The sequence below is a fragment of the Acomys minous genome, assembly GCF_964271855.1.
Source record: "Acomys minous genome assembly, chromosome: 16".
NCBI classification, from domain to species: domain Eukaryota; kingdom Metazoa; phylum Chordata; class Mammalia; order Rodentia; family Muridae; genus Acomys; species Acomys minous.
Window position 1 is genome coordinate 33,407,635 of NC_140498.1, and position 19,177 is coordinate 33,426,811.

The 19,177-nt window shown below is 43.0% G+C and overlaps 1 protein-coding gene across 17 annotated transcripts in view; it reads left to right on the plus strand.

Annotated features, from left to right (window-relative positions):
• TENM2 (teneurin transmembrane protein 2) overlaps window positions 1–19,177 on the plus strand; it is a 1,331,021-nt gene that overhangs the window by 867,363 nt on the left and 444,481 nt on the right. The window contains exons 1-2 of one of the 17 annotated variants that reach the window (XM_084761218.1): window positions 10,484–10,522; window positions 15,507–15,555. The exons of the other annotated variants lie outside the window; for them this stretch is intronic. Of the exons in view, the coding sequence (XP_084617344.1) occupies window positions 10,499–10,522; window positions 15,507–15,555 (73 nt within the window). The 5' untranslated portion in view covers window positions 10,484–10,498. Of the gene's footprint in view, window positions 1–10,483; window positions 10,523–15,506; window positions 15,556–19,177 lie in introns of those variants that run through there. 17 annotated transcript variants of the gene reach the window in all.

Sequence of the window (19,177 nt, forward strand, 5' to 3'; positions counted from 1 at the left end):
AGGAAGTTTCTTTTTGGTTTTTTTTTTTTTCCTCCTCCTTTGTTGATGTAGCTAATGAAACGATATGCATTTCAATTCCAAGGATCTCTAGATTCAGACCTAGAAAGCAGCTAACAACACAATTGATTTCCAGCCCTGCAGGAAAAAGGGGGAAGCAGTGGAGAAGTCAGATGGATTGATTGCTGAGATACAGGCCCTGTGGGATGCTCCGATAGCATCCATGTCTTGAATGTATGCACAGTCCCCTCATCAATAGAAAAATCCCCAGGATAGTCACTTTATAGAGTCTACACAGCAGTTTAAATAGGCAGGTGTGCTAGCCATGGTTTATCCCTCTTGAGAGCTGCCTGGCTGTTAAAAAAAAAAAAACTGTCGTACTTCAGATGGAAAGGTAGGAGTGGATCCCGGGGGCGGGGGGCGGTGCTAAGGGGAAGAAGATGGCAGTGAATATGATCAAAATGCATTGGATTAAATTCTAGAAGAATTAACAACATATTTATAAATAAAAAAGAAACTACCATAATTATAAATTCAGACGCTTGTATTAAGTCAGAGTTAGACTCGCTGGCTCGTGGCCCTGAGACTCCCCATGATAACCCTGGGTCAGAGACTTCAAATTTTAGTACTTTGGACAGCATTCTCAACCTGCCTAATGCTTCGGTCCTTTAGTGCAACTCTTCATGTTGTGGTGACCCTCAAGCACAAAATTATTTTGTTGCTACTTCACAACTGTAATTTTCCTGCTGTTATGACTCATAATATAAATGCCTGATATGTAGGGTATCTGATATGTGACCCCAAAGGGCTTGCGACCCACAGCTTAAAAAACACTGGTTTAGGAGGACCTGGTCGGTTGACGTAAGATACCAGATGCTAACTTATATCATGCTTACATCATCATAACACCTGTCTGTTGCTTTGTCTCATATGACAAGTTATGCTTGGTAAAGGGGGTGTTGTCAGACAAAGACTTTGCTCTATAGCCTTCTGTTTAATGGAGCCTAAATTAATTCTATTCCTCATTTTGTAGAAGGGGAAATTCAGACTTTTTTTTTTTTTTAAATCCTGTTCCCACATCAGGACCTTCAGTGGATCAGGACCTTCAGCTACCAGCATGGTGGGGGCACACCTTTAGCTCCAGCATTTAGGAAGCAGAGGAAGAATGGTGACCAAGGCTAACCTGGTTTACAACGTGTGTTCCTGGAAGCCAAAGCTCTTACACAGAGAAACCCTGTCTTCAAAAACCATGACAACTAACAACAAAAAAATTGAGACACAGTCCACACATGGGAGTGAGACTAGACAGGCAATCGCCACAGCCAGTGGTTACGGTGTCCATTGTACTCTGTTCACAGCCTTTCTTCCTACCGGGACCTGCATATGGGATGTACACGGTTAGAGTCCTAAGACCATGCTTTGCATCCGCCATCTCATAGATTTAGAAGGTTCTAAGGCATGGTCTTAGGACTCAAATGCCAAAGGTCACCCCTTTGTGTTATGTCCCTCCTTTTGTAGTCCCAGGCTCTTTGCTGGGGATTAAGCATTGACTAACTACCAAGTACTGTGCTAGTCAACAATAGAGCACATTGCTTGTTTTGCTCATACAACACCTGTGGTTCAAGATCCCAAACCCCCGCTCTATGAGGGTGTGTGATAATGTGTGCAAGAGGCAGGGCTGGGAACACAGAGGTAAATTCATCAGCCCAATCCTCGTCCCCTGCAGAGTACTTTTTATCAGATCTTTCTGGTTTGAATTTCGCAAACTAATTTTTAAAAAGGCATTGGTACTTAACTTGTCTTTTCATTGGGAAAATCTCTTCACAAGTAATTAAGTGATTCTCCTCCCATTCCCCCCGCCCCCGCTTATACCATTGCCAATGGGGTGTGTGTGTGTGTGTGTGTGTGTGTGTGTGTGTGTGTGTGTGTGTGTGTATTAAAGAAACTGATTAGCCCAAAATGATAGAGAAGTTCATGGCTAGCTGAATCTCCAAGCTCTTACTTTCATCTTCCTTCTGCTCAACTGTATTCCTCCTTTGACCCCATGTGGAAGCAAGATGGACGTCTTCCATGTTTCCCTTTTTTTATTTCTTTGGAACCTGACTCCCCTGCCAGGAAGTTCCAGCCATTTGCTTACTTGTTTTCTCAGAAACAGCAATACTTCTCGGTTCTAGTAGGTTCCAACAAGGATTTGTCAGCCTGTCTTCTCCACTCTGTTTGCTCAGGCCCTGCCTAGCATGCCTCTCCCTGGCCTTTCTGTGCAGGTGAATGCCATACTTTCTTTGACAGTGAAGTGGTCAGGTGTGTTCCTGTTGCCAGGGGAACGGAGACAGCCTTTAAGAACAACATAGTTGCAGGTGCAAGTGGCCTTTCCCCCTAGCCATGGAGACGAGTTCTGAAAAGTACACGTTGACCTGGACTATCCCCAGGAGACACAACCACTAATGAAAAGCCAAGGATTGCTAGTGCAAGGTGGCGAGCCGTACGTGAGAACCAATGTGTTCACGACACGGGTGACCTTGGATTGCGAGGGAGTGCTCTTCTCAGCTTGTTATGTGACATCTTTTGTCCTTGATATGCCTTTAAAATGGTGTCGTTAATATTAAATTTGTTTTGAATTATTTTATATGGTAATACAAATTAATGGTAGAGGGTTGTCCATGCATTTTCTGTTTTGGCAGCTTTGATTTACTGAGGAAATACGTCCATGGTTGTGGTCTTAGTTCTGATGTTGGATAATAGATTCAGATCTTTCCACAATTACGGAACTTGGTTTGGTCTTGGGCCAACTGCTTTGCCTTAGTTTCCCTTCTAAAGCAGGATTTGGGGGTATAACTTAAAGCTACATAGTAAGTACAAGGTCTCAGCATAGTGCCTAGCTCATGAGAAGTGTCACCGGCTTCTTATGCCAGTAATTTTCCTTCCACAATCCTTTACATTATGAGAATCCTTGACACACATAAATCATAAACTGATTTATAGTAAGCAGTTCCTTCTTAGGAAATATACTTTATAAAGAAAAAATAACTTGTGTACAGCTCTCTGTTATGGGACAGTTGGTGGTGATATTTATTGATGGCATCTACAAGCTGCAGTGAGGCACTTAGAAAGGCCTTGGAAATAAAAGAGATATCTAGGTCCCCGGACCGTCCCAGTGACTAACCTCATCATAGGGCATGTCTTCTAGAAACCTTTTTATAGGGTGTTTATTAGTTAAGACAATGGTAGTTTGGGTAACAGCAATACCTATATTATCAGAGACATGTAAGATGTTCTTCTCTCCCATCATGGTCCAGTATTTTTTTCTGCCTTGCTTATGATCACTCGGAGTGACTGTTTTACTGAGACCACGCAGGTATTGTAGAGGAAAAAATACTACTCAATTTCAGAGCCTGGAAGGGCCATATATCATTCCCTTTTCATAAATTGTCCTACTGCCATACCCAGATGCATATAAAGCTGTGAGGTTAAGTTCTAGCAAATTCTGTTCCTCATGGGAGGTCAGGGTTGCAGTCTATATGGCTTATGTTGGCCATATGGACCTCAGCTCTACTGCTATACTTTGTACCACAAAATATTGAGACCTGTGCTTTTTGAAGAAGACTTATGTGTATCATAAACACTGCATCCTATATCAAGCATGGTTGATTTATAAATGTGCCCTAGTTGAGTGTAGGTATTAATAAAGCAGAGAAGCAAAATAGACCTCAAAGGGGATGGCAAGGCTAAAAATTGCATACGTTTGACATGCTTACTCTTCTTTTCCTAACCTCTACTCAAGGTGTTGGTTGCCAATATCAAAGTGGGTCCATCACAGCTCTGTCTGGAGGAGTACTCAATAACAGATTCTGAGTACAGGAAAGTGGCTATTTTGCTCTTACCCACTTCCCATGTGTCCACAAAGCTAAGTTCACATCTTCCTTTGTTTATGGGAGGAGAGCTGACACTAGCCACAAACAAGTTCAAGAACAGACCAACTTTTCTCTTCTGGCAGGCCCAGGCAATTTTGCTTAGTCCTTTCTGATCCATGGGACAATCCTCCTTGGTGATGAGTGGCTTCTTTCTTTTTTCCTTCCTTCCTTCCTTCCTTCCTTCCTTCCTTCCTTCCTTCCTTTCTGTTTTTCTTTCTTTTTCAGAGACTGGGTTTCTCTGTATATCTCTGGCTGTCCTGGAACTCGCTCTGTAGAACAGGCTGGCTTTGAACTCACAGAGATCCCCCTGCCTCTGTTTCTTGAGTGCTGAGATGAAAGGCATGAGCCACCGCTGCCTGGCTAGGGCACCTACTTCCAATGTCCTGTTTCTGATGACTATTATAGCAACTGCACAGTCATAGTCACTTGAGTTGGCTCTGCTCCCTTTGAGTAGTTTTCGTTAGATTGTAGGCAGCTGTCATTAATAAGCCAACTTACTGTGTGGTTTCATTTGCATATTTTCAAGCCCAGAAATGTTCTTTGGTGCCTCATCCTTAAGGGGAATGTATAAAAGTACTTAAAAACATGTAATGTTGAATCAGAATGCCTTCCTCCAGTCCTTGCTCAGATACCAGCAGGGTAATATGGGACTTTTGAAGTTGTTCCATTTCCAGAAGGTTCTTATTAAAAAGACCATACTCAGCACATATGAATAAATGTCACCCAGCATTGTTTTTGTTGCAATGGGCCATGCGCTCCTGCTTTAAATGTTTAAATGGGTACTCTATCCCATTGTAGCTTACAGATAAAGAAATAGCATCAAAGAGTGTGAGTTACTCATTGGTTGGTTTCTTGATTTAACTTCTAGTTTGGCTCTTTGGGTGTATTTTTTTTTGTTATTATCAGACAAAATAAAAAAGCAGGCTTTAAAAAGAGAGAGAGAGAGAGAGAGAGAGAGAGAGATGGAGAAGCCATGGCCTGGCTTTGATGCCTCCATTCTGTCAATGCGATTTCTCTGCATGGATTGATAGCAGAATGTGGTCTATTTCTTAGACTGTTTAAAGCCAGGACACAAAAGAAGTCACACTGGCCGAGTCCGCAGCTGGCAAAAAAATGGAAGAGACTAAGCCGGTGAAAGAAACTGTTAATACAGACCAGAAACTTTTTAAGCTATAAAAAGGAACATGGCCACTGAAATTCTGAAAGCAGAAGTTTTATTTGGGTAAAACGATGTTCAGCTCTGCATGATTCCGACTTAGAAAATGCACACGCTTGCCTTCTCCAACTGCCAGAACATCAGTTTTTAATACAGAGGAACCAAAATAGAGAGAGAGAAATAATGGGCCTTCAGATGGTCCGTGCCCCAAAGCAAACCTAGCAACATACATGCTGAAGTGCCTGCACCCTTCAGAGAAGAAGACGGGGGCGGTGTCTGTAACCCACGGATCCCAGCACTACCTCTGCCATCTTGCACCATCCTAGAAGCCGAGGATGACAGGATAGAGGGATAACAGCTGTGAAGAGAAAAGGTCTGGCTTTAAGTCACTTGCCAGCCCCTCCCTCTGTAACCTCTTCCCCTCCTCACCCCTACAAAAACCTTACACCCTAAGCCCCAAGTGGTGATATTGCTACAAGGCAGCATTGTCTATAAACAGAGCCTCTCCATCACCTGCTCTCAGTATCGAACAGAGAATGCTTCTCCGTCTCTGGCAGGGCAGACATTCAACGACCTCATGGATTTTCCTTTATTTGTAATCCAGTGAAAAATATGCCTTTGTCTTTCATTTTTCACCCCAAACCTTAGAACACGACTCAAAATCTCATGGCCAGTCACATCACTGCCAAAGGTTTCTATTTATCTGTGTCTATAACATATCAATAACTGCCCCCTGAGGATGTATTTGGCTTGGATTGTAAACCCCAAGTGTCTAAGGAGAGAGTCTCTGTGAAATCCTTAGAATTTGTCTGCTGAAGCACTGCATCCTTAATAAAAAAGGTCTCCAGTGATGTTTTAGCTGAAGTATTTCAGGATTTTTGTGTGCCTTTTAATTCTCTTTAGTACACTGTAAACTCTGAAGCACGGGGACTGTATTATATATTCCGAGTACATAGGTGTGTACCTTTACATACCTGTGTATTTTATGTATAACATAACACATACATATATTACTTGTGGAGATGAATAAGCATTCCACACAGTACTAGCAAGTGCTGAAGTGACATGCACTAAGTCCTTAGAAAATGTATATTGCGTGAATAAGTGAGTGACTCGGTGATTGCGCAACACACAGACCAAAAAGAAATGGAACTCAAAAGATACGGTGCATCTCAAATTTTGTAATTAGGAACTGAGGAGGGAATTTTAGTCTTGATTTTGGCTTTCTCTTACTATTTAAGGGAGCAAACCTGTTTTGTTCAACTTGCACATTCTTTTAAAATGTGTAAGTTGAATAGAGTGAGCTTTATTTAAAAATATTCCCTACCCCAGAAGAGCAGAAGTTCCAGTGTTCTTAAGCCAGCAAACAGCCTGACATGTGAGTTGTGCCCTTGTGTGCCTCACGACCACGTGCAGGGTAAGGGCAAGTGACAGTTCCGATGGAGCATTACATACACATTTTTGGGAACCAGGCTTTTCGGTTCATCACACTGTCACCTCCCAAAGGGAAGGGTGATGTTACACTGAAGAACATGCTCTAAATGCTGTTCATCTCACAGTGCAGGCAGGGCTCTTTCTTCTGCCCATAACGCTGTTAACAGAGGACAAGTGAAACCTATTAAAGATGGTCATGGGCCTCATAGCCTGCCCTGTACATCTGGGAGCTGTCTGTGTCTTCCTACCCTGGGAATCTGCAGACCTTAACTGCAGCAAATCCAAACCTGAGCATCCCCAGCCTTCCTTGTAGATTCTTCTCAACTCAGTTTTTCTTTGAGGGAAAAATGTGGCACTTAATCGCTAGGATGATGTCATCACAGCCTACACAGGGCCTTCCATGACCCCTGACTTGAAAGCTAACTTAGGGGTGATGGCAGAGCTTAGTGGCCCTAGTTGGAGGTGATGGCCACTCCATCTCTTTGCTCTCTGTGACCCTGTCTCTATCACTTGGACAGAAAGGTGTTTTAAGAACACGTCCCAACCAGAGGCATCAGGAGACAAGATAGCTCCATGTGGCTCTAGAGGGTTCTTTGAGAAGAGAAGACGACATGCTCTGTCCACCTCACTGACTCTAATAGCTCCTCGGGAGCCACAAAGAGCAGTTGCGTACATCCTTAAGTTTGGAGACTTTCTCCGAAGCTGGCTTCACACAATAGAATATAACAGCTCCCTGGGGCAGTTACCAGAGGTCATATAAATCTGCATGCAGGGCTTTACTGCCTTTTTTTTTTTTAAGGTGACTCATTTTTACCCCAGGAGGTAAGAGTCTGTTAACAGGCATTTGCATGATAATATCCATGTCGATGTGTGCGATGTTATGGAAAGAGTTCTGTTGTACACCAGTACCGCTTTCACGGCTTCTGCAGGAGCCCTCTCTTTTGAGGTTTCCAGCCCTAATTGGGCTCTCCATTTTGTCTCTTTCCTTCTGCCCACTCTGCTGTGGGGAAAGCATACAGGGCAAGAAAATCATTCTTTTTTGTACACCCACACTCCCTGGATTCTCTGAGAACATTGGGGGAAAACATGTTCTTTCTGGCTGTTGAAGCAGGCAGGGTGGGCTGAAAGAGCCTCTACCGATGCTAATGTCTTACAGAGATATTTTTGCCCTTCATGGGCAGAATTAAATCAGGAATTGAAATTTCAATATTCTTCTCTCTCCTCCCCTTTCCTCTCCTTCTCCTTTCTTTCCTTCCCTTTCCTTTTAGGCACAATGTGAGCCTTGAAAACAAAGGAAAATCAGGTTCAAATCTAGACCCCACTACTTCCTTTTGACGAATTCTAAGCAAATGACAAAGCTGGTTCTTAACCTTTCAGGCTACAGTAGTAATATCTTCAGCAAATGGGTGGATGGTATTTCTAATAGACTAAAAGATAAAACTATAGTCATTACATAAACATATTTAATAGGTTATGGCAAGCATGTATAAATATTTGAATTCTGTTTCAATTCTTACTTCTTCTTGCTTATTTTTTCTTCCTGTGGCGTGAATTGCATTTGTTTGATGTGTCATATCACCAACTGTAGTTTGTCCCTAAGAAACATCCAAGAAGCAAGCATATAGAATGAATGGGTGGCCCATATTGTAGCCTAGTGGCCCATTGTTGGAGGTGATGGCCGCTCCTCTCTTTGTAGTGCAGGGCAGCCCGCCATAACTTTGTAACTCTTTGGTTTCACTTCTGCCTGCACCTTCTGCTTGCTTGGAGAGAAATATTAGAAAAATGTTAATAAGCCCTAAATTTGAGAAGTAAGAATAGAAAAATGATAGACAGTGAGGAATATCGCTTAGGGCTCCTCTCCCCAACAATTATTATTCCTGAATATTTAAATTCTATTTCTATCTACCTATTTAATTGAAGAATATATTACAGTAGCTATGTCACCCGCCAGACCACTCTGAACCCAGCTGAAATCTGAAGCTGTGTCAGATTGGGTTTGGGTGACTCTATTGCTACAAGTGGCACATGTCTGCCAGATAAAAACGCTTGTTTGAGAGACACAAACATTTCCTTTGGACTCAGCAAATCACTCATTTGTTTCAAAACTCAGTGTTTCTTTGGGTGGCAAACTCTAAAGTGGAGTAAGTTGCATCGGGCCTGGTGGCTTAATTTGAAAATTTGTCAGTTGGTAGGAAAGCCAGACCTTCACCGATTCCTCTAGAAGGGAGTATTGGGGAGGAGATACGCTCAAAATGAATGATGCCCTTATGGGGAATGTTGTTACTTCTGGGTTCTGGTTAGGGGAACGATGTGGGATATCTAGGAGGGTCAAGTTAGAATGATAAAATCAAACTCTGACAGGAAAATAATTAGGTATATATTCTGGATGAAGTTTTCCTCAAAGGAGGATGATGGGGGCCAGGGCAGGGGGCGGGGGATGAAAAGTGAGAGGAGGTGGAGGAGAAGGAAGAAGAGGAGAATATCATAGGAGTTAGAACTATTGCAAAAGCGGGCAATTGCCATGGAGAAAAAGCTGCACTTGCTCTTGGGAGGTCAGAGAAGGGAAGGCACATTGACAGAAAGCCATAAGGATGGAAACCCTGAAAGCAGAGAAGCTAGGTTCAACACAGCATCCTGGCCCTTGTTCACGCACCATACAAACTGATGGAACCCAGAGGCCAGTCCCTAGTGCCATGCACTGCCTCTCTAGTTACAGTCTACTCTTAGTGTCATGCTTTTTACGCTAGATCATAGTTACAGAAGGAAGAGGTTTGCATTAAAAAAAAATGTAGCAGAAGTTATAAGAACTCACTCAGCTATCTTTGCAACTTTGCTATCTTTCGAAAGATATTCCCAAATAAAGGTTCACTTTATAGAATCAAATCAAGGATTCAGAATGCTAAGCGGAGCACATTGTCATCCCGACTTGAGATCTGGGGACCAGGAGTAAGTGAAAAAATACATTTAGCATGGGAGGGAGAGGGGGAAGGAGTACACATGACAAGGATGGATCTTGGTGCCTGGGACAACACATCCTGATGGAGAAGTATTGTTGGTTTGTTTTTATACAAAGTGGTAATCTCTCAGTTTGGGTTTGAAAGAGTGGCATGTGAGTATACGGAAAGGACAGTTTGCAGGTGAGATGGGACCAAGCAACACACTCAAAAGCCCCTTTTTCGTGGAGCCATTTTTTTGAAAAAGATAGTATTTTAGACTTGCTCTTCCCAGTGGTGAGTCTTTTAAATAACATCATCATCATCATCTAGGTGATCTGGGGCTCACGAGTAAATTGTAGGGGAATTTAAGGGAGAAAATCCCCCAATGACTCATGTCAGATTCTGCTGGCAGGTGACCCAGACACAACTCCCATTGTCAGAAATCCAGAATTAGAAGTTCCAAGGGATTGGCAAAAGCCTTGAAGGCAACTGTGAGTGATGAGGTGGAGGAGCCAAGGGAATAAAAGGCCCCAAAATGAAAGGGAGGAGAGAACCCTAGGAGATGAAAGGGAATCATGCTTTTAAATGCAGCTCCCTATTAGTGGGAGCCGTACATATATAACTGGGGGGTGACTAATGGCCATCAAGAGAACTTTGTCACTGAAGTGATGGAGATAAAAAAAGCTGCACTTCCAGAAGGTTGGGAAGAGAGGGGAAGAAGCACAAAGCACAAGATACAATTCTTTAGCTGGACCAGAACATAGTGGCGCCAGCCTTTATAGCTTGGGAGGCAGAGGCAAGAGGATCAGGACTTCAAGGAAAGCCTCGGTTACATAAGACTCCACCTCAACACCGACAACAAAGCAAAACAGAAGTCATTTGATTAGAAACACATTCCCAGAGCTGCAGACGTATGTATAGATAAGAGTATTTGAGAGGGGGCATTGCCAGGGAGATGATTCAGGGGTTAAGAGCATTCGTTGTTCTTGCAGAAGACCTGAGTTTGGTTCCCAGCAGCTACACAGGGTGACTCACAACCACCTGTAACTCAAGCTCCAGGAAATATGACGTTCTTCTGGCATCTTCAGGTACCTGCACACGTGCGCACACACACACACACACACACACACACACACGCACACACGCACACACGCACACACGCACACATGCACGCACGCACGCACGCACGCACGAAATAAAACTTTAAAGAATGTGTTCTGCTGCTGCTGTTCCTTTCTTGTGTTTAACAACAGAGAGGATTTGGGGGGAAAGCAGAGAACAAGGCGATAGGAGAGGCTGTGGATACCAGTGGACTTACGGGAAGGAAGCAGGATCCTCCAGAAACTAGAAACAGGGACAAGGGCACCCGTAAAGAGGCTGGTTTTGTCTCAGCTGATAACCATCTTCTTGTCTCAGCCAGAGAGAGACACCTAACTAATCTGTCCACTTCCACTTTTGGTCTCTTTGTTCTTGTTTTCTGCATCCTTTCCCCTGAAACGCCTCTCTGAGCCATTGTTCTTTGGATAAAGATCAAAATCCCTACCAGAGGCCACATGACATAACCTCCCTCCCCACCCCCGGCCCTCATCTAACTCTCCAGCTTTATCTCACATCGCCTCTTCTCTGTGTCTCCTGGTCCCAAGTACATTGGTTCATTTTCTGCTTCTTACTATTACTCTAGTGTCTTTCTCCCCAGGGTCTTTGAACACACCACCTGCTTTTTCTTTGTCTTCCTTCTGTCTTCACATTTCATCCTGCTGCTCTTGGCCAGTTATCAATTCTGGATGAGGCATCCACAAATTCCCCTGTCATTGTAACCTTCGCTACAGATACAGTTTTGCTGTATGTGCTTTTGTTGGGAAGTGTTTGTTATAGTTCATTTGACCTGTGTGTGTCTGTGTGTGTGTGTGTGTGTGTGTGTGTGTGTGTGTGTGCATGTGCGCGCGCTAAGACTTCCTTAAGATTCTAAGGGTGCCTTACGTGTTCTGTATCTCCTTTGCAGCCTGGAAATAGACACTAGAATGTGCAAATTGCACATTTATTAGAGCTTATTATATGGGCTGTCCATATTCAAAAGTTCCAATGGCATCTCTGGGATTGGCCTCCCTAGCTGACTTTCATGATCTTGAAGCAGCTGAAGTGACCCTGTCTGAATCTATACCATTAACGTGGTATTTGTCAACAGAAGTCATGAGCTGCCCTCTACATATTGGAGCCATGCAGGCACTGCTTTCCAGTTTGTCACAATTCCCTATTGAATACCATGCCAAGAAGTTGTTAGTGTCAATAAGGAAGTGGAATCTCTACTCGTTATTAATTGTGGCCTGACATTGACAGTTGTCTAACCATTTTGCTGTGGTGAGGATTTAGTGATTGTCGGGTGCAGCAGGATGCTCTCAGGGTTGTCACATCTACTGATTCTGAGCCAAATTCATGCCAAGCCCTCCAGTCTGACTCTTCAGTGTGGGAGGTGCCACTTGATCTCCAGAGTCCTGACCTCCTTTTTCTTATCCCGTTTGCAGCTTCCTTGCATTAACTAGGAAAATGGCATCCCCTTTAATGAGCGGAAATATTTATCCCCTTTAACTGAACAGCTCTTAGAAGCAATTAGCATTTAGGGAATTTCTTGTTTAGAAATAATGTCTGCATGAAATTACCCATTATGGACTAATTTGAAACTGGAAGATAGATGCTCATTTTTCCTGTGGTAGCACCTGCAAGCATTTGTGGGAAGGGGGCTAGCTGCAGCATGATTGCGAGGCGCCCTTTTCCATCTCCATGTGCGTGGTGGGTAAACAGAAATCCTTTGACATGCAAGCATTTCTGAGGACAGGGAATATGTTCCTTTCAAGTGGTGCTATTTACCTGTCATTTCGGATCTGAAGGTTGAGTAGGCTCTGTGTGTCATAATTAATTCGTGTATTGCCTTTTGGCCACCGACTAGGAAATAAAGAGTGACGCTATGTGTCAAAAGTGAATAGTATGTCAGAAAAAGGAGAGGAAACTTATTGCTGAATGGCAGCTGCAAGGGGAAAATCCTCTCAGAATTAGTTTAAAGAGGGTATATGGACCCCATGCCATATGCCTATGGCTGAAGATACTTGAATTGGAACACTGTGACAAATGGGTGGCTAGGACCGGGATTAACTTTGACCACAGGTATGCAAATACAGGTTGAACATCAGCAACACAAAATGTCATCAGAAAAAAAAATCTCAAAAATTAAAAACATTTTGGAGTGTCAACATAATTGTACAAATGGAGGAAGCCTGGTAATTTTGTGTTCTGTACACAAAGCAATAAACATATGTAAATTTACTTTGGAAGTAGGTGCAGTAGATGTATATGAGACAGAAGAATTTGGTGTCTAGACGTGGGTGCTACTCCTAAGCTATTTCCTTATGTCTATGAAAATATTCAAAAATGTTTTGGGGACAAACAAGTATGAAACAAGTATGACCCCAAGCATTTAGATAAGAGTTCTTCTAACCCAAAAAACAATGCATTTTAGTGACTGGCTAGTGAATTTCAGACACTATGCAAAATGCCTCCCATGACTTATTTTATTTACTCTTCCTGATGGTACACCACCACTAGGTCGTGGTGATGCAAGTTGGGCATGGGGGTGCACACCTTTAATCCCAACTCCTGGGAGACAGAAGCAGGAGAATATCTATGAATTCAAGGCCATTCTGGTCAAAAAAGTGAGTTCCAGGACAGGCAGGGCTACACAGAGAAACCCTGTCTCGAAAAATTAACCAAAAATAAAATTATGCTCAGAGTTATTCAAGTTTACTCAGCTAAGAAATCAAAGAGTTGAATTCGGGACTCAGGCCAGCTGGCTCCAGATTCCCGGCCAGAGTCATGACATCCCGGCTACATAGACGCCATGATCAACATCAGCAGCGCAAACCAAGGCCTTGTAGAGTGTAGAGATTCTAAGTGGGCCATGGCTTTGAAAGGACCCTTGTGGGACAAGGAAACCCAGTGTCCACCACCGAGTGCCCACTCACATCACCCTGCAGCATCCACCCTCCACCACAACGTTGAGCTCCACTTGTGATTGGCTGGAGATGCTGACACTAAGCGGCTTGGTATAAGGAAGTGAGGCTGGAAGGCCAGTATGGGCCAAGCAGGGATAGATAAGAGATGCGAGGGACACTTTTCTATGAGTGATGCTGACTGATTAGGACTAGAGAACTCACGGGGCAGCACCAGGCAGGTGGAAGGTAATGTCAGCCCTGCGCAGACTCGGCATTTTTGCCTAGAGCTGGCCTTGCTTCAAAGTGAAACTTCCACCGAGAAACTAAATAAAGGAAAGAAAAGCCAATGAGAACAAATTCCCATTTAGTCAGCTTTTACTGTCCTCGGAGGCTCTGTGTTTATGCTAGATCTTAATTATGCTGCTTGTCAAAGACACAGTAAACTGCACTGTGGTAGAGGGAGCGGTTTTATCTTTTTATCTTTACAGTCAGGAAAGGACTTAGTATTCTGTACCCTACCCTTGATGAGCTTCAAACCTGGAATGCAAGAACGTGTTGCTGTCCACACTATCCATGAACAACTAATAAGGAAGTTGTGGCCGGCCGTGTTAGGAGGCCAGCAGTGCCTAAGGAGCCTGAGACAGAACTGGAAAGGGCAAGGGGTGTGGGCTGCATAGTCCGATCCCCATCAACAATCCGTACTCTTGGCCCTCTATTCATCTGCCCTGCAACTGTCTCTCTGCAGGGCTTGACCCACGTGCTGGGACACAAATAACTGCCTCCTCTAAGCAAGGTAGCTATAGAAAGCCCTTCTTGGACCCGTGTGGATGATGGTAGGGCTGTTCCTTAAAGATTTAAATGTGCAGACTTTAAACAACTCCAATTTACCCAAGGAAGACGTTGCTTCCTTTTTCCAACCCTCTTTCTCTTCTCACTAAATCAAGGAGAGCATCTTTTGCTTCGCCGCTTTTGCCGGTCTACTTTTTCTTTTTCCCATTGTAGTTTTTAACCTTTCCATCTCTGGCAGATGTCTTCCCCCTGTGGACATAACATTTCATTCTTAAATGATTACATCTAATTGGGGGGAAGGGGCTAAATCTACTTCAAAGGTGCAAGCAAGTAAACAATCCTAGCTGACGAAACTCGAAACAGAGTATAAAAAGGACAAGCTTTGGGGCAAAGTTCTAATGAAGAAGCCTTGCTCCGTGCCTCACTATAAGTCCATGAGCTATTTTGCCAACACCCCCCCTCAGAATCTATGACCTCAGAGTCATGGAAACTGTTGCAGGCCCTTACCACCGAGCCTGCAAGACAGGAACAGAAGAGAAATGCTTTGGGACAGCTTTGTTCATCTCGTCTAAGTACATAATCTACAGTACCAGAAGATCAGACTAATGGAACATTTAGTCTTTGTGTTTTCTTTGTAAAAATTCAAATGCCTGGGTCTCAAATCCAGTGGTTCTGTTTTAGTAGAGCCGGGAATGAAGCGAATAATAACATCTGCTTTCATAACCATCCCAGATCAGAGATAAGTTCTAAGGGCTGAAAATCACTACCGTGGATTGACTCTAGGGCTGTATTTCAATCAAAAAGAAGAAAATGTGTGCGAATGAGCCTTGTAGCTACAAGTCAGCCCAATACAAAGAGCCCACACTAATACAGGGCACATAACGGCAACTGCTGATTTTAAAATAAGTATCTAAAATAGCTCTACGTTTCATGTAGCCCCATGTTCACCAAGCAACTAAGTGATGTGCCAATAGTTTCAGCCTCTCTTGACCTCAGGAAACTTATCTAGAAGATTGCAGTGGTGTTTTATTTGCATGAGAATAATGCGTTTGATGAGACAATCTACTGGGGTCCCTCTTATTTCCATAGCATATACGTATGTCTTTACCACAGTGGAATCAGATAAAATCCTGTTTTTACAGAGTGCTGCAGGTGTCATGAAAGAGCAATCCCAGTTACTGTTACACGGCAGCTCTTCAGTTGGGTTTTGTTCCATGGATCAGAGGGGCCCAGGAATCCCCCTGTAGCTCCTTGACAGCCCCTCTCTCCTCCCAGTCTGACAATCCTGTTTTCCTCCTAGATTCTGAGAGAACCAAGTGTTTGTCATGGAACACCCAAGTCCAGGAGAGGTATGATTCACTTCTAATCACCACCATTATCCAGGTGACTTGCTTGAGCCTGGCTTACACAGAGTCTCCTTTCAGCGTCGGCATTTTATAACTAGCATTACCCTGCCATACCCAGAGCCTTGTGAAAATATTTCCAACAGCTAACAAGCAGAGCCTGCAGTTATAATATGCTCATTAGGCTGCACGTTAGTTTTCAAGTCTTGCCGCACACATAATTCTAATCTTGATTTCCATTGTATTTCCGTTCTTGTGGGCATCTGCTCCAGAGCACTAACAGCCTCGAGGTTTGGCCAAGGGCTGCTGTCATGATGTGTGTTTTCCATGAGGCTTCAGTGACTGGGAAATGACACACCTTCTTTATATCCCAGTGACCCTTTGAGTAATGCTCCCATCATGTCATAGCCTTACTTGATCCTCTGTGAATAATTATTTTTTAGAAAGCAAATAAAATTTAAAAGACAATTGTAAATTAGTTCCAGTAGATGAAAGGGTTGATTTCTAAAGGGTGTTTTGTTTTGTTTTGTTTTGTTTTGTTTTGTTTCTGTTTGTTTCTTTTTGAATTCAATCTCTCACTGTTCCAGGCCTTACTTCTGTGTAACAGAACCACTGCCTCAAAAACCTGTGCTCCATTTATAAATGATCAGTTTCCACAAAAAGCCCTTTGATCAACCCAGTACAGTACTAAGCTTTTCTTTGTGCTTTGAAAACCCTGCATTTAAGGAAAAAAATATTCTCTGAATCTAAGGTCAAAGTGTTCCATTATTATTTTATTTCTTGATGGCTAGTTATAAAGAGTGGTGTTTATTCATTTTGGGCAATTGCCTAGCGCCCGGAATGTGCCTGTCAAGGTGTTAGACCTTGCAAACACAGAGATAAATGTTACCTGTTTCATTCTGTTGTAGAAATAACAGCTAGTAGAAAATGTCAGCCTTCTCGACTTATGTGGACACAATAAACAAGATGAGTGGCATTAATATAGCTGTGAACACAAACTACAGGTTAGAGAGGAGGAACAAACACCAAGTCCCCAAGGGGGAAAGAAGGTGTCGTGTCAGGATTGAGTGTGAGTGACAGAGAGACAGACACCCAAGGAGACGAGAATAAAGGAAGACATGTTATAAGCAACTCTTGGAAGGACTGGAGATATGTCTCCTGGGGAATGACAACAATTTGAGAAGTGTATTTGTGTGCTCACAGGGTTGTGGTAGCTGGTACGTTGGCCTTCCTTAGAGAGGTGGGTGAGACTGGTAGATTGGGTGTAGAAGAACGGAATGAAGAGGGAGACACAAGGGTCATGATGTCTTAGTTCACTTATTCTGGCATTACATAACGCCCTCTTGAGGAGTTCTGAGCACAGACATGCTTTTTGATCATAGTTCTGGAGGCTGGGACATCACTGCAGGCATGGGGTCTGGAGAGGGTGTGTTCCTCATAGAGATGTGAGGTGTCTGCCTCCCACAGCAAGGGGGAGAACAAAAAGGTGAGTGGCTCCTACGAACGATCCTCTCCTATAAGATCATTACCTGTTCGTGGGAGTTGGAGCCCTCCTGGCCTACTGACATCTTAACACCTCACCTCATCATCCTGTCACACTGGGGACAAAGTGGCAGCATACATTCTAGAAGAAGCACAAGCATTTTCAAGTCGTATCAGTAAATATGGGGCACCATTCAAGACTTTCGATGAGAAGTGTAGATCATGAATAATCATGCCTTCGGACTCAAAATATTTCTCTTGCTTTTTCTTAATCCTTGCTACCTCTCAGCCACTATATTTTTTTTAATATGCCTTTCCCTTTGTGATACTAAGAGGCATAAATGAAATGAAAGCTAAGGATCTGAGAGAATTCATTTAGATCAGCCCTGTAGTCTCAGCATTTGGAGACTAAAGCAGGAAGTTTGTCATGGATTTGAGGCTAGCTTAGACTACATAATGAATTCTAGACCAGCCTGAGCTTCAGCTTTAGTGTGACAACTCATCTTACAAATCATCACCACCACCACCACCACCATCATCATCAAAAGGAAAATAATTCATCCAGCCCACTGTCACCAAATCCCCCCTGGTTGCTTAGAATGTTTCATCATCGGAGCTAGAACTGAAGAGAATGAGATTTGGACCTGAAAGTCACATTTTCCTCCTTCAGTCATGTCAAACTGTTTTCTTGAACAGAGCCCAAGATGTTCTTTACAGCTTGAAGTAATTAAACCAGTTACACACAAGGCAGAGTAGACATTTTTGATGCTATGGATAGCCAGTTCCTCTATTGCAACTTCTGATGGTTTAAATGGATTCTCCCCAAGTCCTATCAGAATGATAAAGCACTCATGTTGGCTTAAGTGCACATAAGTGCATTGTAGTACAACTAATGAGGTCTGAACAAGGTTCACACATGTCAACCTTCATTCTTTCTCTATGAGACTAGCAGTGATTTCCTGGGATGCCAAACATTAACTTGCATGAATCCTAGAAAGGATAACATGTTAACCCTGTATACACAAGAAAATCAAATGAATGTTTACAGAAGCAAGTGCCAACTATAGAAAGATCCCAGCAGAGGTGTAAGAGCCAGAGAAAAAAGCTCAATTCCTAGTGAAAGAGGCATCAGGAAGAGCCTTGGGCAGAAATGTGGCAAATAAATAATTGGCCAATCACGTCTCTGTATTTATTAGGTTCCTTAGCTCGTATGCAATGAGCATCAAAGCTCCCTTGCTGGACCCAATTTCTCCTATGTGATGCCTACATGGGAAGATACAGCAGGCTAGAGAAGGCTCTGTGTCCTGTGGTCAGGTATATAAGAGGTCTCCAGTCTGATGTTCCTGGAGAAGAATGGCGCTCCACTCTTGTTGGGCTTTGTCATCCTTTGCCTCCCTTGCTACTGTTCCTTGGAACAGACACAGACTTGAGAGCAAGTACTGATGAGTGGTAGAGCTGAGAAAGCATTAGGACATCCCACAGAAGCAGGGAGAGGAGCATCTCTGTTGAAGATAGTAATGATTCGGTGAAGAGAATCCTGCTCTCCTCTCTTCTCTGTTTCTAGGAACTGTGCTCTTTCACATACTGATGTCAGACCATGAGTCAGAAAGCACCAGAGATGAATGATCCTACTATGCTTCAAATCTTCCATTCCCAGAAAATCGATCACATACCTTGTGGTTTGAGGAAGTACTGTTTAGACCTACATAAAGACTTGTTGGAATTCCCTTCCTTCCTTCCTTCCTTCCTTCCTTCCTTCTTTCCTTCCTCTATTTCTTCATCCCCCTCTTACTCTATCTTCTTCTCCTCCGATATTATTTGTAGCATCCAATTCAGGTCTCTTTACAGATTTATCTACAGATACAAGTTGCATTCATTTTAAGTGTTAAATGCCTTTTGATGACTATACATCATTAAGTATGTAGTCATCTTTTAAATCCACTTTCAAAATGTCTCCATCTTATCAGAAAGACTCACATGGCTGCCCACTTTATTTTCAATCTGCATGAAAGGAAAAAAAATCCTCCAAAAAATAGATACTACAGAATCTTTTCTACTTCAACACTAAAAAAAAAATCTGTTTTGTATTTCTTACTCTAAAAACATATATATTTACATTTATTTTTATGACATCTCTTATAACAAA